At 49.8% G+C, this 22,128-nt stretch overlaps 1 protein-coding gene across 7 annotated transcripts; it reads right to left on the bottom strand.

The window, feature by feature from the left end:
- Window positions 1-10,178: 10,178 nt before the first annotated feature.
- LOC105479232 (potassium voltage-gated channel subfamily A member 2) lies at window positions 10,179-18,409 on the bottom strand. Of its 7 annotated transcripts, none has more exons than XM_011737155.3 (3): window positions 18,294-18,409; window positions 12,347-12,682; window positions 10,179-11,901 (listed from the first exon to the last, which is right to left on the bottom strand). In XM_011737155.3, the coding sequence occupies exon 3, from the start codon at window positions 11,738-11,740 to the stop codon at window positions 10,241-10,243; it is 1,500 nt and encodes a 499-aa protein (XP_011735457.1). In that variant the 5' UTR covers window positions 11,741-11,901; window positions 12,347-12,682; window positions 18,294-18,409; the 3' UTR covers window positions 10,179-10,240. The 7 variants fall into 7 exon arrangements, with proteins under 7 accessions (XP_011735457.1, XP_070952801.1, XP_070952749.1 ...); XM_071096700.1 differs by lacking the exon at window positions 18,294-18,409 and adding an exon at window positions 14,835-14,855; XM_071096648.1 differs by lacking the exon at window positions 18,294-18,409 and adding an exon at window positions 14,824-14,842.
- Between the last annotated feature and the right edge of the window lie 3,719 nt (window positions 18,410-22,128).

Genomic DNA, 22,128 nt, shown 5'->3' with positions numbered 1-22,128 from the left:
TCAGACAGATGTGCCTCAGCAGTGTGTGTGTGTGTGTGTGTGTGTGTGTGTGTGTGTGTGTTAGGATCTTCTCCACGGAGGTGCTCTGTGTCTCCATCTCAGGAGGCCAAGATAGACATTCTCCTCACTTGAGAGTGGAGAGCATGGTTGGTCCAGACTCCTGTCTAGGGAATCATTTTCAAGCAGTAATGGGCGGAGGTGGGGGTGGGTTTGAGGACAAGACCTGCAAATGTGGGTGCGGCTGCATTTAAATGATTCCCAGACTGTGTTTGGTCTTCAAACTGGGTACCCCACCCCCACACATCCTCCAGCTCCATGGAAGATACAGGAAGTGTTAATGTAATTGGGGAGATCTCAAACGCACCCACCTACCCTCCCATTCACATACTCTGCCTTGTCTGCGCAGGGCTCCCAGTCAAGGGCAGGTGGGCACAGGGTCCAGTGCATCCAGGAGGACCCTCTCCCGTCCTGCCTGGTCTCTGCCTGGACCCTCATGGCCACAGAAACTAGGCTGAGAGTAAGGCAAGCACACTTGCGTGTTGTAGGGACGATAATTCCAGCAGGCAAGAAAGAAGTGAAAACCATCAGTGTCTGTCAAAAATTTTATTTTTTTCATATCACACAGAATGATGTTAAAATAAATCCTCAGTAATATATATTTATATACTTATTTACTTGTGTCAATATTTACAAAAGACTGTGGAGCTCTATGAAGTCTATGTACACCCATGATCAGGTGGACAGGCAATGTTCATTGAGGCACATATGTACACATATATGTATAACCTATGTACAAATATCAGACCCTACTGACACAGGAACTCTCAGCTGCAGAAGTCCTGGGCGGGGCAGTGTTGGTGGGGCTGAAAGCTTCCAGAATATGTCAGCAAGAATGATAATATCAATACATCCTGTGCAATGTAGTTACAGCTGGTGTCTAAATTTTCAAGAAGCAAACAAATAGTTAAATGACTCCCAACTCCCATGAGTCTTCCCCACAAGTCCTGCTCCGCCTTCAGCTCTCATTGGTCCCCAGCCTCTTATCACCATGGAGACCCCAGTTCCCTTTCGGCATCATCCTTACGAAGCTTTACCATCAGCCTTGGAGTTCCTTCTGCTATTGATCCCAAGGAGACTTATTTATCTACCTCTTTGAGTTTTCAGCAATTATTAGAGACAGGACATGGGAGGGCAGCTGAAGAGTCATGCACAAGCAGCAAGGAAGCCAGTGCAAACCCTAATTGGAGTCTGTGCTGCATGAGCTTAAGTGAGCGGCAGTCATTTCCTCTCTCTCTCTCTCTCTGTGTGTGTGTATATATATATATATACACACACACACACACACACACATACATATACACAATATAAAATCTCCAGAGACAGCCTATATAAGCACATAAGCACACAGGTCTGGAAAAGGAAATAGCATCCTCCACTCATGAGCTTTACAGCCATGTCCCTGATGAAAATTAAGAGAATCTTCCTTGATTGCTGGCACCATTAATCTCAACTGTTCCAAGATTATCCTCAGTGGAGAGAGGGATGCAGGGATGCAGAAAACCAGGAAGAGGCCAATTTGGCTGGGGTATTGTTTGCTCAGCAGGCTAGAGCTTGATCATGGGACTTTCCAGCTTCCTGGGGCCCTTCAAATGAAGGAACCATCCAAGCACGACAACAAAAGGAAACTGGGTCGCTGGATCCCACGTGAAGGCAGAACTGGGGCAAGCACAGAGCATGTTCAAACCCTCAGGAGCTGAGACTCACCCCCGCCAAAGCCAGCCAGGTCTCTCTTCTTGCTTTTCTATCCCATTTCCTAGCCTGGAGCTGATGTGCTCCTTTCCAGCCCCACCTGGCAGGTCAAAGTCCTTGCCTTACACTTCATAGGCTAAAAAGGCAGTAATGTTAGCAGCTGACATGGAAATTGTTTGGTAGCAAAGTGTGCCCCTGAATATTCTCTTCCTCCCAGCTCCTCCTATTGCTTTCTCTAGCGGCCCAGAGCATTTATTCACTCATACAAACAAGGCATTCGGTGTCTAGGGAATCATTTTCAAGGAGAAGCAGGGCTTAGAGGCTTCTCACAGAGACTCAGAAAGACACAGGACTGAGTCCTCTGGATAGCTACCAAGGGTCCTAGCACACAGCCACATCTACACTGCCCTCAATGATCTAGATGTTGCAGTAGCTGTCTACATTATTACATAATCATGCCCTGTGCATCCATCAGTGGAATGATGCAGGGAGTTCTCAGCTGCAAACTCATCTGGAACACATTTGACTATTTTAGGAGTGCACAGGAGCACAGAAAGATATCCATTTCCATGCTGAGGTTCATAAAGTACAAGAAGTAGCCATCCAGACAGGCCACCTCAACTGCCTCAGTTCACCAGATAGTCATGCCAAGTCCGGGTTATGGGCTTCTGCTGCCTAATCACAACTAACATAGCCAGACTGGAGGGCTTCTGTGGGTGTGGGGATATGGCAGACACCCCTGCACCACCTCAATTGCTCCAGATACAGTGAAAAATTCCTCCCACTTCCATCCAGGTAGAAAGCACACAATCAAATGCAAGAGGTGAGGCTGAGAGAAACTGTCTCCCATGGATCTAACACACTAGCAGGCAAGAGGGAGAGTGAGAGCAGGTTTTAGCTTGCACCTAGCTGTTTCTTGAGTGATGTGTACAGCTAACCCCCAAAGAGGCAACTGAATTTCAGCTGCTCTAATACCCACACCCTCAACTTAGGTTTAGTCATAATAAAAAACAGAATGGATTTGTTAGTTCCATTGATTGCCACAAACCTCACCTTCTGTGTGGCAGAGATGTGCTTTAGTTCTTCATTGGAATGTTACTTTCAGATCTCATAAACCTCAAACCTAGGGCACCACCCATGACAAAGAGAATGCTAAATAGATCAATCCTTTGCCAGGTCATCAAGCTTTCCACTCCCCTCAAGTACAAAGTTTGGAATAACTTATCTGGTCCTCAGTGATGAGGTTATGGCCAACCGGGGCAGACAGAAGAAAGGCTAAAGCACCTGGCTGTTAGATCAGACTTCCCTTTTATCCCTGAGTCAGGCAGCCACCTGGGAGGGAAAGGAAAGAGGTGATCCTGGAGCCTGTTCTTTCTTTATGAAAGATCTGCCTTCTAGAGCAGTCCCTAAGCAGAAAAAAAAAAGTGGAACTGGAGAGGTGAAAAGAATGCAAAGGAGGTCATTCAAAAAATGCACATAAATGCAGTTTATTCCTTGGATTGCCAAATTTATTCCACATGAGTGAAACTAAGGAGATTGGTCAATGTATAATTCTATAATTTAAAAAATAGTATACATATATACATATACTATATATATACACACACACAAATATATGTATATATGGAAAACCTCTAAAAACTCAGGACCAATTAACCAAAACCTTGATGGACAAGAATTATGTTTTCTTACTATACTTTCAGTAGAAAGAGGCAAATGACAGCAAGGGCTCTATCTGATGAGCCAGGATGTGCCCCAGTGGCCCATTTCCAGGTCTATCTTGTAGCCAGCAGTCATTCAGCCTGTCTCTTTGGTCTTCTCCACCTATCTCCACTTCTGTACAATAAGCACTGAGGTTTACAGTGTTGACCCTGAGCAAGGCAAGGTCCCTGTTATCTTCAAACACTTTACTTAACTAAGGCAGGAAAGTTTATGCTAACCTACTTAGGAAATATTTTTCTCAATAACAAAGGTTGAACCAGACATGCTTTCCCATTCCCACTCAAATAACCAGAATTGCAAAGCAACCAGGATGTTCCCGTCCCTGAGGTTTCCCCATCAGTTAACTGAGGTTTTGCTGTACACATGTGTATAGAGCAAGGTAGATCAAAAAAGAATGGAATGGGACCCTGGGGTTGCCAGCCTTCCCTGATTGTCCATTCTGAGCATTTAACCTCACAGATGTTTTAGGAAAGGGGACTCTTCTGAATCCCCTGGTTATGTGTGCAAATATTTGTGCAGCTGCACACCCTAGCAGGTGGTAGAGTCTTTATTTCACTAATGTCATGCCCTAACCACCGAAACTTCTATCCCTGTAGACTTCTACCGAAACCCACAAGAACTTGCTTCCTTCTGCAGCTCTCATGGAGTCCCTTTGGTTGAGCAAGTCAGCTTATTCTGAAGGAGACTTAGAGGGCAATTCCCAAATCTGCCCAGGCTACTGATCCCAAGTGCAAACCTCCAGGCCACATTCCCTCAGCATCCATCTCCCTGGGGAAGGGAGGAAGGGCAGCAAAAGGATCAAGTAATGGCTTTTAGTGCATGGAAATGATCTTCTGTAATGGCTCAGGATGCTTTATTCTTATCTATTGGGAAGTGCTTTCCTGTAGGCTTCCATTACATCTGCCAGACTGAGGGAAAGTCAACAAAATGGGCTGAAGAGGTCACATAAACTTAGGATTTTTGTGCCTAGAGGTTGTAAGGATGCTGTGTGACAGCAGGCAGAAATGGGGAGACAGAGGGAGAGGAGACAGAGACACACATGGAGACAGAGAGATGCACACAGGAAAGAGACAGAGCAACAAAGCCCTCTCACAGGCCTTCCGTGTGCATACACTGCATCTTAGCATATGTGTCCCTTCCAGAAGGAGGTCAGATCTCAGAGGACAGGAGTCATGTGAACACATGGGAAGAAGAAACTACAGAGACTGTGAACGAGCCCCCAGAAGTCAAGGGCATTATCTGATAATCCAGGTACTATCTATCACTTTTCAGTCCTGAGAGCAAGATTTTGAAAGAGCTATTGCTAAAGAAAACAGTCACTATTTATTTTATTGCACTTTTCCTCTTTAAAAATATTCAAACACAAACTATGAGAGATGAAGCTGAGATTTGGTGGGAAGGGAAGCAGAAAGAAAGGAAAAGTAAACTAGGTTAGTTTGAGGAAGAGAACCTTCCTGCATGTAGGGGAGCCCCTACCTCCATCTGTCCCTGCTGGTTGCTTTGATAGGGGAACGGGGTTGGACTCAACAAGGGTCAAGTCTGAAGATATAGATGATGGTCATAATAGCTACTGAGACAGCTCCCAGCATCCCCCTCTCTGCGGGTTGGCTCAGGTGGCTGATGATGTTAATGAGGTTAAGGTCATGAGTTCAAACCTGGCAATGGATACCTTGCCAAGGCTAGGGGAACCTCCATTGTGTAACCAAGGAGCACCATGGACATTATAGTCCTCACAGACCAGGCAGCCATCACCTACATACAAGCTGTTATGACAATGGGCCCCAGGAAAGCCCTGGGGAGCAGAGCTCAGCACCATCATCCCCTCTCTTGAGTAAACAAGTTAAAGCACTGTGCTCCCCTGCCTGACATAGGGGTAGTGGTGCCACCTTCATACGCAATTTGCACACTGTTCTATAGTTTCCTTTTGGGGGAGTCAGCCTCTGACTCTAGTATTGTGGGCAGTGTGGAACCCCCAGCCTAAGGAGCTTCAGAGGGTACTGTCCTCTCTCCACTTGGGTTGACACTGACAGAGTCCTCACTACACTATAGTGATAGATCCAGGAAGAAAAGGTAGGATAAGCTAGTCCTGGGCACTCCCAACATGGAGCAGCAACATGAACACCCAGGCTGGGGTCTCAGGTCATCATAACTTCCATGGGAGCCCTTTCCATACTGGGCTAATGCAATCTAGAGGCACACTCCCATGGGGCCCCTTTTAAAAGGCTAACCTCCTGGTGACATGCCAACACTAGCCTCAGAAGCACAGGTGAGAGGGACAGAGGCAAGCAGGGAAGAAGGAAGAGATCATGTCAAGTATCACTGAAGTTTCAGGAAGCACAGAGCCTTAATTATTTTCTTAATTAAATGTTGGCTCCTAAAAAGTTTACTCTGACATTTGACCTGCTCAGCCACTCTTCCTTCCTGACAATCTCTCCACCTTTCCCGGGCCTCTTCCATTTTGGCCTCCTGAAAACTCCAACTTTCTTGAAAATGAGTCCACAGAGGCACTTGATGAAGCCAACGGGAATGGTATCTTGACTTGGAAACACAAGTTTCCAGCAATGCACAAGTTTTGGACCCACATGTCCATTCCTTGCTGTTGTTGCCTTTTCTGTAGAGATTGGGAGCTGTGACCATCACTGGAGGGAGGGTGAGCCACAACAGGATGGCTGCAGGAGTAGAAATCAGGAGTGAGGCCTGATCCAAGGCCTGACTGCAACTCCTAACTTCAAATGTAGGTGAAACCTTTGCTAAAATGCACTCAGCTCTCATCTAGTCCTACTGACGGGAAGAACCGGCTCCAAGAGTAACCCAAAATGGTGGGTAATCTTAGAAAGTATTTAACTATGGCCTTAGAATATTGGATAAAGTCAGGCCCTCTAAAAAGTGTTAGCTTGTTTAGTCTTAGATGTATGTTCTTAATCACTTTTTACTTAAGCTGAACCGGGTTGCATAGCAATTGGATGGGAGGCAGAGCATCCAGGGGAGCCCAACAAGGGGGAAAGGGAGAGCGCGTCTGGGATTGAACATCCCCAGAGGGGAATCAGGAGTTGGCCCCTTTGGGCTTATGCCCAAGAGCAAGTGAAATGCCACAAGCAAGTAAAGGTGGCTCATTTTAAGAGACAGGTCTCTATAGGGTCTCAACTTCCTGACTTTGCCCCAACAAAGCTGCAAAGGATGGAAGGGCAATAAGATCTGTGGTCTTAGAGAATGTTGGGAACATCTTCACCCTGGTCCTGGGCTCAAGATCCTGCAGTTTCTTGAGCCATTACTGCTTTTAAGAGAATGGGCTGAATCGGGAGATCCCAGGTGCTGGGAGAAGGGGAGCCTGGGCTGTTGGGTTGTCTGTGTGGATTTGCTGGAAGGAAGTAAGGGTCATGGCAAGGAGGCCTATATTAGGCTGCCAGCCGTCCCAGGTACTTCCACACTCTGCCCCCAGGTTTCTGGTGGGAGGAAGATGAATTGGTAGAGACCCCATGAAATTCCTGGTCTTAGTTAGATGTCTGCTTGATGTGGTGGCCCATCCTTCTGCTTGAAACCTAGGAGTTACTTCTCAGGACTGAAATCTGGTGGTGAGAGAAAAGACTAGAGAAAGATTCCGTGAAGGATACTGAGGGATATAAACACAGGCCAGGGAAAGGTGATTAAATCTGATCTTTTGTTTGTCCCTGTTAATTCATAGCTCTGGGGGCAGGGTAATGGGTCTGAGCATATGTCTGCATTTCATGTGTATTGTGTGATGTTTCTGAGCATGTGTACTATGTATCTTGTGTGCCTATTATAAGTAAATGCATTGTGTGTATATAGTGAGTTTATGTGTATTTCATGTGTAGAAACAATGGTAAAGTAGCCTTTGTGTATCTTACATGCATATGCATTTTGTCCGTGTAGTTTTTTATGTATCTTGCATCTGAGTTGCAGGTTGTGTATTTGTATGTGGTGTATGTTTGTCTTTTGTGTATGTTCTGTGTAAATTCTGTATCTGTGCAGAGTGTGCATTTTGTATACAGTTATAACCATATATCTTCTGTGTTTGCTTTTATGTTAACTTGGTCTGTCTGTATTTTGCACATGTTGCATGTTTTATGTTTGTGTGTGACAACAGTGTACCTATTTTGTGGTGAATGTACATGACTGTGTGTGAACATTTTAGAGTCCTGGGCCAACAACACTGTGATAAAATATCTACCCTGACCTAGGCCTCAGATATGGGTTGCTTTACCTTCCATTTTCCAAAGGTCTGTGTCCCTCCCACCCCATGTCTTGGAAATTCAGCACCACCTCCCATGAAGGAGAGGAAGAGAAGCACAGAGGCTTTGTGCTGGGCATGGGATGCCCTGCAGATACCTGGGGATGTGGGTGACCAGGCACTAATGAGCACCCTGGGCCTAGCACCCTGAGCTGGTGCCCCATGCCCCAAGACAACTGGCTAGGCAGCAGTGAGGCCTGGGCTGGAGCCACCCCTGCACAGCCCGACCCCTGCAATTCACTGTTTGGGAAAATTCAGCCACTCTGTCAAAAGGCAAAGAAGCCCAGTCTGGTAAGTTAAAAGCCCCCTACCTGAAGCCATTTCAGGGCCAACCTACTGTCTACCTTTAGGCTGTGCAGTGCTCATTTGCACTCTGCCTGTTCTGGGGGGTGGGAAATGATTCTTTACCCATCCTTTGGTTCTTTTTAAAAAGCAGGTCTCATTGCCAGTTTAACGGGGAGAGAGTTTGGGTCTGGAGATCAAAATGATGCCTTTGGATCATTTAGGGACTCCATCCCTTAGTCCTGGATTTCAGACATTTCCACATAGAGGAGGCTCCCTTGAAGTCCAGATCAGTGGAATTTGGTCCCAGGGAGTCCTACTCCTTGGTGTCCTTGGTTTCAAAGCAGGGGATCCATTCTGGCTCTTTAGGGAAAGGTTCGTGAAAGTGACAGATGCAGAGCCAAATGATAATAAGATCCAAGTGGCATAGGTAAACGTGAAAATGGAGATGATGAACAGGATGAACTATAGAGAGGAGGCCCAGGGTAGGTCTGGCCCAGGACAGCTGGAACTGTGAGGGCCACAGGGCCCTTGTGCACTCAGTAAGACAAGCTTCAGCCATGGGAACTGAAGCTGCAGCACATGGAGGGCAGAAAGACAATTCTAACGTCTAGGAATCCATGGATACTGGAGTGTCTGAGGCAATGGCAGCAAACCCAGGCCCAGTGGGGTTACCAGTGAGACAAATTAACCCGTTAGGCCTCTTAGACAGCCAACCCACCAAGCAGTGGATTTGCTCCTGAACCTGAACTCCAGAAAATGAATATATATATATGTGTGTGTATGTATATACATATACACACATATGTATGTATATATATACACCCTAGTGCACATAGTCAAACACATGCATAAATTGCCCTGTGTCAAAAATATTGCATAAGCTTGTACAATGTTCAAATGCAATTTTTTTTTCTATCGCTAGCTAGGTAGAGGAACGCATGAAAGAGAGATACTCGATATATATTTATATACACTGGATCCACAGACCTGCCTGTTGTCAGGACCAGATGCCCTGGTCCACTGTACAGTCATGCCCGTGACTAGGTTATTTCCTAAGGTGCAGTCATGTGAGGTGTTCAGATGCTGCCTTCCCTGCTTACTCTCCTGGCTTTGCAGAGGTCTGTGTTCCTGTTTAGAAGAACAGGGATAGCTAGGCTGGGGGGCCAGAAGTTTTAGTTCCATTCCAAATAGTCTATCTTTTCCCCTGATGGAGGGATTTTGCCTTCTGATGGGAAAAAAACCCCTAGTTCAAGACCATTCCAAGCCTATTAATACTCTAAATATTAATACTGTGTAGGCTACTAGGAAAATAGGTTATCTCCTGTGTTTTAAATATTGAGATTCATGCAACAAACACCCATGCAGCTCTATTGCATCACTGGTAAATTTCACTGCAGTGTCAGTGTAGCCGGGCCACATTAGTAGGAAAGCAGATGTCTGCAAACTCCAGTAAGAAACCAGACATGTTTTTGTGACCCTGGAGCCTGCAAAAATGGTGAAATCAGAGGCTTAGAGGTCCGTTGGTTTGTTAGCTTCTCCCCATAGGCCTAAGGGAACAAATGTGAAACTTGACAACTCATATTTGGTTATACTAACTGTCCCTCCCCCGGGCTTCCCTCACATCGACACTGCAGAGAAAAAGCAGAATGCAGCATTTTCCGTTATGAAACACAAGCCTCCGGAGCATCTACTTGGCAATTGCAATTCACAAACCTCAGCCTGTGACACAGAAAGTAATTCCAACACACAGGACTGTGTGTTCTTTTCAATGCAAAAATGAGAATGACCTTTTGAGTAAACACCAGCTATTTAAAGCTAAACCATGATTGTGTTCCTCTGTGAAAGGGCAGGTGGGCTCAAATGGGGTGGTGGGATGGCGGGGAGGGGAGTACCATCTCCTGGATGTTGTGTGCATTTCATTAGGAAGGAATGATGGCACTGATATGGTGCACTGTGTATTGGATATGAGGTGGCCTCAATGTCTTTCTGAAATCCTAGCTTGACAGGTGACTCCCGTCTTTGGAAACTCATAAGCCGGTGATGAGGATGTGCATGAAAGCCATGATAGATATTCTGTGTCCTAAATCAAAGTCAAAAGATCAAAAGTCACTTGCACAACTATTGCTTTCCATGCAGAACCAGATACACACTGTAGAACACACTGACTACAATGCAGGCTATTATGCAACATCTGCATTAGTTCCATTGAGCTGTGAGTATGGTAATAGGTTTCAATCAGACATCAGTTAACATTTTGGTAATATTCACATAGTTTGTGTTAGCCAAGGTGCAGTTGGCTGTTTTCAAGTTTTCCTCTCTAAAGTCCTCATTACTGTTGTTTACCCCCTCCTGGATCTCCATGTAATCGGACTTACTAATGGTAGAGGCACTTCTACTTTTCTTTAGGTCAGGGGAGGATGGGATCTTTGGACAGCTTGTCACTTGCAAGTATTGGGCCTGCTCCTCTCCCTCTGTCTCCCGGTGGTAGAAGTAGTTGAAATTGGACACAATGACAGGGACCGGTAAGGCAATAGTTAACACACCTGCAATTGCACATAGGGAACCCACTATCTTTCCCCCAATGGTAGTCGGAACCATGTCTCCATAGCCTACAGTTGTCATGGAGACGACTGCCCACCAGAAGGCATCTGGGATGCTGGGGAACTGGGACTCTCGCTCATCGGCCTCTGCAAAATAGACAGCACTAGAGAAAAGGATGACCCCTATGAAGAGAAAGAATATCAGGAGGCCCAATTCTCTCATGCTGGCTTTGAGGGTCTGACCTAGAATCTGGAGACCTTTGGAGTGTCTGGACAACTTGAAAATCCTAAAGACTCTTACCAACCGGATGACACGGAGGATGGCCAGTGACATGGCCTGCTGGCCTTGCTGAGCGTCCTCTGGCTTCTCGGCCAACTCTGTCCCCAGGGTGATGAAGTAGGGGATGATGGCCACAATGTCAATGATGTTCATGATGTTGGTGAAGAAGCCGGCTTTGCTGGGACAGGCAAAGAACCTCACCAAGAATTCAAAGGAGAACCAGATGATGCAGAGTGTCTCTACAATGAAGAAAGGGTCTGTGAAGGAAGTGGACTGCTGGTACCCGATGGTGCTGTTGGAATAGGTGTGGAAGGTCACCCCACCACCATGCATGTCTTCATTCTCATCCCGGAAGATGGGCAATGTTTCCAGACAGAAGCTGACAATTGAGATCAGAATCACCATGACAGACACAATAGCTATAATCCTGGCAGGCCCTGAGCTCTCTGGGTATTCAAAGAGAAGCCACACTTGTCTCTGAAACTCATTTTCAGGCAGAGGACGCTCTTCCTCCTTGATGTAGCCTTCATCTTCCCGAAACATCTCCATCGCTTCTTCTCCCAGCTCATAAAACCGAATTTCTTCAGAGAATATATCTAAGGGCACATTCACAGGTCGCCTCAATCGGCCCCCCGACTGGTAGTAGTACAAAATGGCATCAAAGCTAGGGCGGTTCCGATCGAAAAAGTACTCATTTCGGAGGGGGTCAAAGTACCTCATTCGTTTCTTTGGGTCCCCTAAGAGGGTCTCTGGAAACTGGGCTAAGGTCTTTAGCTGGGTCTCAAACCGCAGCCCTGAGATGTTGATCACCACCCTCTCACAGCACTCGTGGTCTGCCTCTGGGTCATAGGTGTCCTGGGGGTGCCCAGGGAGGGCAGCAGCCTCGTCTGCTGGGTCTCCGGTGGCCACTGTCATAATTGGGACTGAGAAGCGCCTCACGCTATGCCTTTCAGCTGCCTGGTGGCAGGGAGCTCAGGGTGCTGCTACTGGCCCCAGGAAGCACAGGAGCATTGGCCTGGTCTCCTGCAGGAGAGCCCCGAGAGCTCTCTGAGAGCTGGAGAGACAGCCTCGCTTGGCTGAAAGACAGAGGCAGTTATTGACATGCGGCTACTCAGCATTGGCAGCCCGACATGGGTTGCCACTTTTTGTCTCCCATCTCTCAGCCAAGAGTTCAGAAACATGATCACCACCACCACAACGACAAAGCAAAATGTACTTTCACCTTGTAACTTGTCTGGGGATCAGGGGGAGCAGGTAGCAATCTCTCAAGGAACCTCTGGAATGCCCTGCACTGGGGGAAGGTGGCTGGTACAGGCCCACTTGTACCACACAGGCTTCGTGGAGCATAACCCCATGCTAATAGGTTAAAAGTGGACCCTCTCCCAGGTGCTGCACTAATGTCTCAGATACTCGTACCCAGGGAGGTATTCACGGTGGGGGATCTTGGGCCTGGGTCTTCCTCATTGGCCTCTACCCTAATGATTCTACACAAGGTTGTTATTAAATGATAGATTGATTTACCTGACCAGACAGGAACCTGAAGCTCTCTTCCTTGCAGAGCTGATCAGATGCTGCAGGAATCTTAGATGCACAAACAGGCAGCCCAACTCCCCATCACGTCTTCTCACTCCAGCTAGAAATAATGGTGAGTCATTCTGGGCAGGAGGGCAGATTCTGGGTCCTGGAGGTGAGCTCTAGGACTGGGCTGGGCTGGAGGGGCGATGTGATGCCTGGCCAGGGGCATGCGGGACTTGAAGACAGCCGAGCATGGGCCTGGAGCCTTTTGAAGGAAGGAGGCAAGATGCAAAGCTCAGCAAAAGCTGGAGTCCTGGCTGTCCTCAGGAGGTGTGACGTTGCCTGGAAAAAAACAGCAGCAAGGTGGAACCAGGGCATTTGGGCAGCTGCCAAGATTTAGGAGGGCCTAGGAGCTTCCCTCATGGGAAGTGACAGGCCCCCATGCCCACCCTCCATTCTGATGCCAGGCCTGAGGACTATCCCTCAGCCTTCCTGCCTCTTCTGGGCAGGCTTCCCATCAGCTTGAAGCACTTTCTCCCAGGGAGCAAGACTCAGGCTTAGCTGGGCCTGCCTTATCCAGGGGCCACCCTGTGTTGATCCAGGTCCCTAGTCCCCAGCTGCTCTCAGGAAGGACTCTGGAAGAAGCACTCCTACCCCCACATGTCAGGGCACAGCAGCTCCCAAGAGGAGGGCTTAGCTCACTGCAGCCTGTCTACAAGCTCTGACCTCAGCCAGTCCTGGAAAAGAAGCACCCCACCCCCCCAGCACACACAGACTGCTTCAGAGCGCATCTACGGAGACCCCACACAACAAAGTCGGCACTGTACGAAAGCTGGATGAACTTACTCTCCCTCCGGGATCCCTGGGCCGCAGGCCTCCCTCTGAGCCGGGTGGCATTTGAGCTGGGCAGTCGCTCGACCACTGATTTCTCCCCCAAGAGAAAATCCCTCACATCTCCTCAGCAGGGAGCACAGAACAAACGCTCAGCCTGCCTAGCTGTGAGGCTGCTTGGCAGCAGCGAGAGGGGGAGCCTGGAGGAAGCCGGCTTCCGGACTGGCCCCCTGCCGACCCAATCCCGCAGGCCCCAGGGCGGGGAGGGGTCTGGGTCCTCTCCCCATCGCCCCGGGCTCCGGCCGGGATTCCGTCCGGCGCGCTCACCGCTCGCCTCGGCGCAGAGGACCAGACCCTCCCGCTGGCCGCGGCCGCTAGCGCCACCTTAACCCCCTCCTGCCCGCGCGGTCGGCTCCTGCTGCGGGCCCGAGCGCAGCTCAGCTCTTAAGCCCCCGGGGTCCAGCCGAGGGACCGCCGAGGCTCAGTCTCCACCCAAAAATCCCGGAACCTGATCTCTGGGGGTGGGGAGTAGCCGGCGCCAGGCTGCTGCCCCAGATCTCAGCTTCCTTTTAAGCGCGGGGGCTCGGCTGCAGCCCACGGCCCCAGCGAAGGGGAAAGCCCTCTCTGCAGCAAAGCTGTTTGTTATTCTGTGCCGTAGAGGCGAATGCAGCCCGGCCGTCCCAAGTGGTTCAGGTCCTCCAACCCGCGCTATTTACCAGACTTGGTTATGCTGCCAGCTGCACTTCCCACCACCCACCAGCTCCTCTCCGTGCCCTCCGCCCCGCGCCACGCAAACCCCAGAGGGTCCCGAGCCCATTCTGTGCACTCTTCTTGAGCAGGGTGCAAGTTCCCCTTGATCTCCCCGGTCCAGGACTTGCCGAGCGGACTGCAGTGGTCGGCAAGGGCTTGCCCGCCCGGAACTCAGCCCGAGCCTGCTGCGCTGCAGGCTGCGCCGCCGGATGCCCCGCAGCCCCTTTGGGCGCCGCCGCCGGGCAGGGAAGGCAGCACGCGCCACGCAACGCCCCGACACGGATTTACCCTTCCGGATGGGCACCGGGGCCTCCATGTTCCTGGGTTACGGCCAGCGCCGGCAGAACCCCAGCAGCGGGCGGCGGCGGGGTGCGGGCGGCCAGCCGGGAGCCGGCTCTGCAGTCCCGCGGGCGGCGCGTACGGAGCTCCCGGCCGCCGCCCGCAGCCGCACCGCGCCACGCAGCGCCGCACCTGGCTCCACGGTGAACTCGAATTAAAGGGGCCGGTGGGGGCCAGGGCTGGGGCGGCAAGCTGCCAGCCGCCGCCACCGAGCTCGTCACCTCGTTGGCCCCCGGGCCTCAGCCCCCGCCCCGCGAGGAAAACATTCTTTGGCAGAGCCCGGCTTACTAACCAGAACCTCCAGGAGAGCTCAGCTGGGTGCTGCTGGGCCGGGGAGACTGGGGAGGGCAGAAGTTGAGGGGCGCTGGTGAGAGAGGCTCCTGCCAACGTAATGAAGTAGGCAAGGAGGAGATAATCAATAGCAGCTATCCCAGGCCCACGGCGGGATCCAGCCCCGCGGGAGACGTGTTGCTATTACTGTGGTGCCGCCAGACAGGATCTGCAGACCCCTTTCTTGCCCTTTCTCCCGCTGTCGCGACCCCTTCTCCAGATCGGCTTCCCACCTCCCTGTTACCCAGCAAAGATTTGGCTTCACAGGGAAATGCAGCAGGTGCGGTCCGCAGTGTGGCAGAAACTCTTCTGCTGTGTTCGCCCCCACCGACAGGAGCCGCAGGAACAGGCAGCACTGCAGGGCTGGCCCTCACCACTCCCCGACTCCCTCCCCCAGGGCCCGGGCAGGGAAGGCTGGGGGACACGCTGCTGCCCTTGGGAAGAGTCAGCTACTCACAAAACGGGCCCTCTGGCAGAACTTGCAAAGCCAGCTGGCCCACGGGGCTCTGAACTTGAGAGTGCAGCTTACAGCACCCTAGGTGGGCAGACGAGGATGCCCTTTGCTTTTGGGAAATGTGTGTGGGCAGCCCAGCCTGCCTTCTGCCTAGATAGGGCATCTGAGAAGGTCCAGGGTGCTTTGGGGAGGCATAAGACAGCCTCAAGCCCCTGCTAGTTCTGTTCTCCAGGTCCCTGTCAGGGTCACCTAGACAGGTGTGCCAAACAGTGGTGGTTCCTTGAGATCAGACTGCGGTAGATATGGAGCTCTGGATTCAGAGGGGCTCTAGCACTGAGAAGTCCCCACTGGGCCCTCCCCCACCCTCCCGCCAGGAAACCCTCCTCTCTATGTGTGTGCCTCATGGGGAGAGCCCCGAAAGCCCATGAGGCCCGACTCTGGATTCTGGCATTTCCTAGTGGTAGTCTGTGAGGTGTGGTTGAAGACTGGGAGCCTGCCTAGAGCTGCAGGGGGTGGTCTGGGAGGGCAGTGGCCTCCAGGAGCCTGAAGGATGACAGATGACTATAGAGAAGGGCTGGTATGGTTTAGAGTCCCTTGAACCTGGCCTGTCAGTGTCCCAGTCAGTGAACGGCTCGGGTGTTTTGGAGGCAGCCAGATGGAAGTGTAAATCCCTAACAGTTACTAGGTAAGTTATTTCACTTCTCTGGGCACCAGTGTCCTCCTCTGAAAAATCAGGATGTCCCTAAGGGTGTGGTGAGGTTTTAATTGTTGAATGAGTTTAGCATCCAGCAGACACTGAATACATGACGATTTCTCTGCTCTGCTTCCTTGTGAAACTCTCCTCATAGCTCTCAGCCTCCAGCTTAGCTCTGGGGTGTTTCTCCAGGCTCCCAATCACCAGGTCCTTGTTGCCCTATTCCCTCTGCTTCCCAGATTGCCCCACCCTTTACTCTCCCTGAGATCTCACCATTCCCACCCCTCTACCAAATTGACTGCCAGTTCCCTTCCCTATATACTCTTTTTGAAAGCCTCCCCTGACCAGCACCAAGGGGCTTTGTTTCTCCGACTTGGCACACTGAGTTCTTCTGTCATTTAAAGTCAGGTAATCCTGTGTGGCCAAAGTCAGATGCTTTATCCATTTGATCATATGTATATATTTCCTTTGCCTTCCTTCTTGAAAACAGAAGCTGTGGACAGAGAAAAGCCCTTGAAGGAGAATCAGTTGTCATAATTGGTGACATGGGCTTACCATGTGTCAGACCCCGTGCTAAGCACTTCTAACCCAGGGCAATATTTAATCTTCACAGCCCTAGAAGTTAGTGTATACATTAGTACCATTTTATAGGAAAGGAAATGGAGGCAGTGAGAGGTGAAATCACCTGCCTGAGGTTAATAAGTGGTGACTCTAGGACTGGAATTAGTTCTTTGTGATTCCAGGACATGTACCCTTAGCTCCCACACCACACTGTGCAAGTAGAATGAGTAGCCCTTGAATTTCATTTCCCTCTTTGAGATCTTCCTCTGACCTCTGATTCTATTTTGTGACTTGGCCTCAGGGGTATGTTGTCCTCTCTCTATCCTTTAAACTTAAGTGTGAACAACAACAAAAAAAGAAATTAACTAAAGAAGGAAAAAAAAAAAAAGAACCATCATAACAGTTGTTCAGGCACATTTCAGGGCTTCTGCCCTGAAAAGTATCTGTCAGTACTTGGTTTGGCAGTGCTGTGTAGGAAAAGAACTCAGGCCCTATTCCGAGCACTGACGCTTGCTAGCTGTATGAACTTGAGCAAGTTATTGACACTCTCTGAGACTCCTACTGTTCGTTTCCTAGTTGGTTGAATGGGAGAGCAAAGCTACTTTACAGGGTAATAAGGACAAAATTAGTATAAAGAATGGACAGCCAGCTAACTTAACTGAACCCCCTTTCCAGTTCTGTGGTGGGCTCCATTTCTGATTTTTGGCCACACAATAGCAGCCAGAGTGTCCCTTGATCCTTTCCCTGGGCAGGGTGAAAATCCCCAAAGACCACTCCCTTCCCTTTGGTTTGGTTTCCTGCTTGAGAGCCAGGCCTTGCCCTCAGCAGAGGGAAGGGCTGTGGTGGCTGTCACCGTGAGTGATTGGTGACTACGGTCATCTAAAAGAAGAGTTTATAACTGTGTGTGCATACACACCCACACCCACACAGAGGGACTGGAGGCAGAATCTCTTAGTTCTTCCCATTTGTGAATCTTCTCAGGTGTCACTCCCAGGGAACTAGCTCCCCTTCCTGGCATGACTGCCACTTCTGCTTGATGCTCCCCACCTGCCCACTCACCCATGTGCTGGCACAGTCCGCACTCACCCATAGGTAGGCAGGGCAGGAGGACACTGGACTGACAGCCCTCCAGAGATCATTTGATTTAATCCTTGCCACCAGCCAGTGGGAAATATATCATTGTCTCTATTTTACAGATGAAGATACTGAAGCTCAGAGAGGACCAATGTAATTTAGCTGATTAGTAGTAAGGCTGGAACAGAACTCAAGATTGTGTGACTTTGTAAGTCACCATGCCATTCTACTGTCCACTTTTACTGTTAGCTCGGTGCCAGGCCTCTGGGCTCAATTTCTGGTCTCAGGAACAGAGATTCCCCAGGGGTCGTCTCTCCTGGAGGCAACCTGACTTCACGCCAGTCTGGTTTAGAAGGGAGTTGGTGCTGGTGATTAACTGTTCATACCTTAACTGAGGGCCTTGAGGCAGTGGTGGTGCAAGAGTCAGGACCCAAAGGCTCCCAAAGAGGAGGACAAGGCAAGGCATCTGACCAGGACTGCAGTCTATGTGACCCAAGCTCACTCACTTGACCTTTCTGTGTAGCAGTTTACTAATAAAATAGGTAGGACACTAGGCCCCCCTACCCCCTTGCTTCATAGGCTTAAAGAGAGAGTGAGGAAGGAAGGAAGGAAGGAAAGAAGGAAGGAAGGAAGGAAGGAAGGAAGGAAGGAAGGAAGGAAGGAAGGAAGGAAGGAGGGGGCGAAGGAGGGAAGGAAGGAGGGAAATGGACCTTCATTGTTAGTGTGTGTTAACATGTCTTTGGTTAGGACTACAGAGGATTAATACCCATGGAGGTGCATGGAGAAGCAAAGCCTGGTCAGCGTGGAACAGGACTCTGTTAAAGTCACTGTTGTTGCTGATGTTGTGGTTGTGCATCTGCCTGACGTTTGAGAACTTCCCTTGGAAGTGGCATGGGCCTCCACTCCAGCCCACTACTTACCTCCAAAGTCAAGGTCAGCCTCCTGCAGGAAGGCTTCTCAGATTAACTTCAGCTGCCTCTAAGGGGCTTCTTCATGGATGCCTGGGCCTTGGCTCCTGTCTTGAATGAGCTGCTACACACTCATCTCACTGCAATATTGGCTAAATAAAAGAATATGTTCTTTTATTACAGGGTGGCTCATGCCTATAATCCCAGTAACTTGGGAGGCTGAGGTGGGAGGATTGCTTGAGGCCAGGAATTCAGTATCAGCCTAGGCAACATAGGCAACATAAGGCTCCACCTCTAAAAATTTTTTTAAAAAATAGCTGGGCATAATAGCTTGTCCCTGTAGTTCCAGCTACTCAGGAGGCTGAGGTGAGAGGATCATTTGAGCCCAGGAATTTGAGGCTGCAGTGAGCCATGATCATGCCACTGCACTCCAGCCTGGCTGACAGAGCAAGATCCTGTCTTGGGGAAAAAAAAAAAAAAAAACAAAGGCTGGGTGTAGTGGTTCATGCCCTTAATTCTAACACTTTGGGAGGCTGAGGCAGGCAGATTGCTTGAGTCCAGGAATTTGAGATCAGCCTGGGCAACAAGGTGAAACCCCATCTCTACAAAAAATAGAAAAATCAGCCAGCACGGTGGTGCATGCCTGTAGACCCAGCTGCTCGGGAGGCTGAGGTGGGAGGATCAGCTGAGCCCCAGGGAGGTGGAGGCTGCAGTGAGCTGAGATTGCGCCACTGCACAACAGCCTGGGTGACAGGGTGAGAACCTGTCTCAAATAAATAAATAAATAAATAAATAAATAAATAAAAGAAAAGAACATGTTAAGGAATGGCTAATGAGGGTAGTCCCTCCCTCACGGTTTGGAGCTGCTGCTCTGGTTCAAGCAGTGTGCTGGTTGTCTTACCATGAGGCCCCCACTACTAATACTCAAAGGCAGAATAGCAAAGTGGTGGAAATACAGTCACGTGTCACTTAACGATGGGGCTACGTCCTGAGAAATGTGTAAGGTGATCTCATCATTGTGCAAACATCATAGAGTACTTACACAAACCTAGATGGTATAGCCTGTCACACACCCAGGCTGTATGGTAGAGCCTTTTGCCCTACGCTACAAACCTGTACAGCATGTTACTGTGCTGAATAGTGCAGGTGATTGTAACACAGGGGTAACAACATTCACCCAGTTGCCCAAACCAGAAACCTGGATGTCCTTGTCAACACTTTTCTTCCTCCTTCACCCGACACACTCCACATGCAGCCAATCACTTGGCCTTGGTGTCTGTTTGCTTCTCTCTGTTTCCCTCTCCCTCCCCATGTCACCCTGGTTCAAGCCACCAGCAAGCACAGTCTGGGCCACTGCAACCCCTGTTGGTCCTGTCTTCAGACTTGCTCCCCTCTGGTCTCTTCTCCCCACAGTTGCTATAGAGACCCTGCTAAAGTGCAGGTAGGATCTGTCACCTCTTCAACTCCTCATTGGCGCCCTATTGCTAGGATCAACCTGCATTTCCTAAAAGGCGAGCAAAGTCTTTCATGATCTGATGTTCCCCTGTCTTCCCTCTAAACCCCCATCCTGGAAGTCCACACTGGCATCACATTAAACGGCCTTGAAGGCTCTAACTGGCTGAAAACAGACAGGTTAGGTTAAGACTTCAAGTCAGACAGGCCTGGGGTGGAGCCCCTCCTCCACTGCTTGCCACTCACATGGCCTTTGGTGGGGTGTTTTTCCTCTCTGAGTCTCAGGTTCCAATCTGTAAAATGGGATTAATAATGCCCAGTGCATGCTCTGAGGATTAAATGAGATAGTGTGCCCAAGGTGTTTATCTCAGTGACTTCCAGGAAGGTATCAAGAAATGTGAGCTTCCAGATGGTTCCAGGTGTTTCTGCTTTGACTCCAGCAGCCCCCTGGCCAGAAATCCCTGCCTTCCTCCTTCTCTGTCACTTCAATGACTTCTTCTGACACTCAACTCATGTCACATCCTCCACGGAGGCTTTCTCAACCCTCTTCCTGGTCTCCACCCACCAACTCTATGCTCCAGACACAGATCTGTCACACCAAGTCCTGAGGGGCCTGTGTTCATCCGCACATGGTCTTCCACTAGGTGGAAGCACCCTGAGGGCAGGGCCATGTCTCTTCTGCCCTTGCATACTGGTGTCTGGTCTAGGCTGGGCATGGAGAAGCTGCCCTGGCAGTGTTTGTGAACCAGCAAACACCAGCAGATGCACGACCTCTATGGTGCCCACAGCTTAACTGCCTCTCCTTGCCTTTCAGCCCCTAGACTTGGTGTCCTTAGAGGGCCCTCACTTACAAAGAAATTTGAGTTGCCACAGGGCCAGCCAGGGGCTATTTCTGACTCTTGCCCAAGAGGCTGAGAGGGGTCAAGAGGGAAGACCAGCCTTGCACCAGTCATCACTGCCAGGAGGAGGATGCACCAGGCAGCCTCTGTATCAGACGATAGCAGGGCAGGGAGGAGGGTTTCCTAGAGCTGGTGGCTCCCTCTCTATTTTACAGAGAGGTTAAGTATCTTGTTCAGGGTCACCCAGCCAGTCCAGGCAAGAACCAGGGTTTGAACTCAGGCACTGTGGCTCCAGAATTCATGCTCCTATCCATCCTGCTGTGTTGTTCTCATTAGAGTGTTTGGGTATACTGTGGGCTGAACCTGGTCCTGTCCAGTAGTCACTCTGTGCTTTAAGGTCTCCTAAGCACCCATGGTCTTCCAGCTTCTGCTCACATGTGCTTATTGCCTCCTACCAGGGGTCATTCCAACTTTGGACAGAGCTAACTTTTCAGTTGCCTTTGTGGACCAGGAATTATCCTTCTTGAAGCTTTCACTCAGGCTTCTCTACCCACCTGTGGCCATACAGAGCAATTCTTCCTCCCCTCCCCTGCACCTTGCAGACATCAGCACTTTACAAAGTTGAAAACAGTGGCCAGAAGCTCTGTGGCTTCTCTTCTTTGAGGTCATTATTCCCAGGTCCTTAACTCTTCCTTACATGCTGTGGCTTGAGGTCTTGCACCACCGTGGCCATCCTCTGAAGTTTTCTAACTTCAAAGTGGGCCATGTATCAAAGTCTCCAGAGAAGAACACTTTGACCCTGGTGTGGCCCAGTTAGCCCAGAAGGGCAGACAGTATCACTGCTTTTGCTTCATAAACGTAGCCTAAAGCAGGTTGACGCCTTAGTGTCTGCGTTATGTGGCTGAATTAGCTGGGCCTGAAGGTGACTCTAAGCCCCAGGTCCTTCTCTCCCTTTTATGGCCTTTGGTCAGTAGAGAAGAGGAATAGAACAGAAAAACAAGAAGCAACTTGATATCATGGAAAGGCCCTTGACCTGCCAGTTCCTGTCCTGACTTTATTACCAGGTGACCTGGTAAGTCACTTCCCCTCTTTGGGCCCCTGTTTCTTCATCTGTAAAATGGGAAAACTGGGCTACTTCTTGTTCTATGATTCGTTCTTCAACTTTACCTGGCCGAGGAGCGGGAGCCCTAAGCAGACGAATGCATGTATCTCCCTTATCTCCACTGGCACCGTAGGTCCTCCTACTGTCACTATTTTACTGAGAGGACATCAAGGCTCAGAGGTCACAGGACCTGCTTAAGGTCACACGGCTCTAGTAAGTGGCAGAGCTGGGATCCCAGCCCAGGCCTTGCTGACCCCCACATCAACGGTTCCCCCATCACATCTCACTGTCTGTTTAAGAAGGGAGAAAGGACTTTCGAAGATGCCAAATCATTTTGAAAATGAATCCTGCAAACATTCCAAACAGTGCAAACCTGATGCTCAGTGCATCTTAATGATGTTCTCTGAGTCCAAGAGGGGTCATTACAAAGGGAACACAGGGAATCTTTGACTCT

This window comes from Macaca nemestrina, chromosome 1, assembly GCF_043159975.1.
Source record: "Macaca nemestrina isolate mMacNem1 chromosome 1, mMacNem.hap1, whole genome shotgun sequence".
Classification (NCBI taxonomy): domain Eukaryota; kingdom Metazoa; phylum Chordata; class Mammalia; order Primates; family Cercopithecidae; genus Macaca; species Macaca nemestrina.
This window is presented reverse-complemented; position numbering and strand designations above follow the sequence as displayed.

Excerpts from the sequence above, each read along its gene's own strand:
- LOC105479232 (XM_011737155.3), bottom strand. The coding sequence starts at position 11,740 with ATGACAGTGGCCACCGGAGACCCAGCAGACGAGGCTGCTGCCCTCCCT.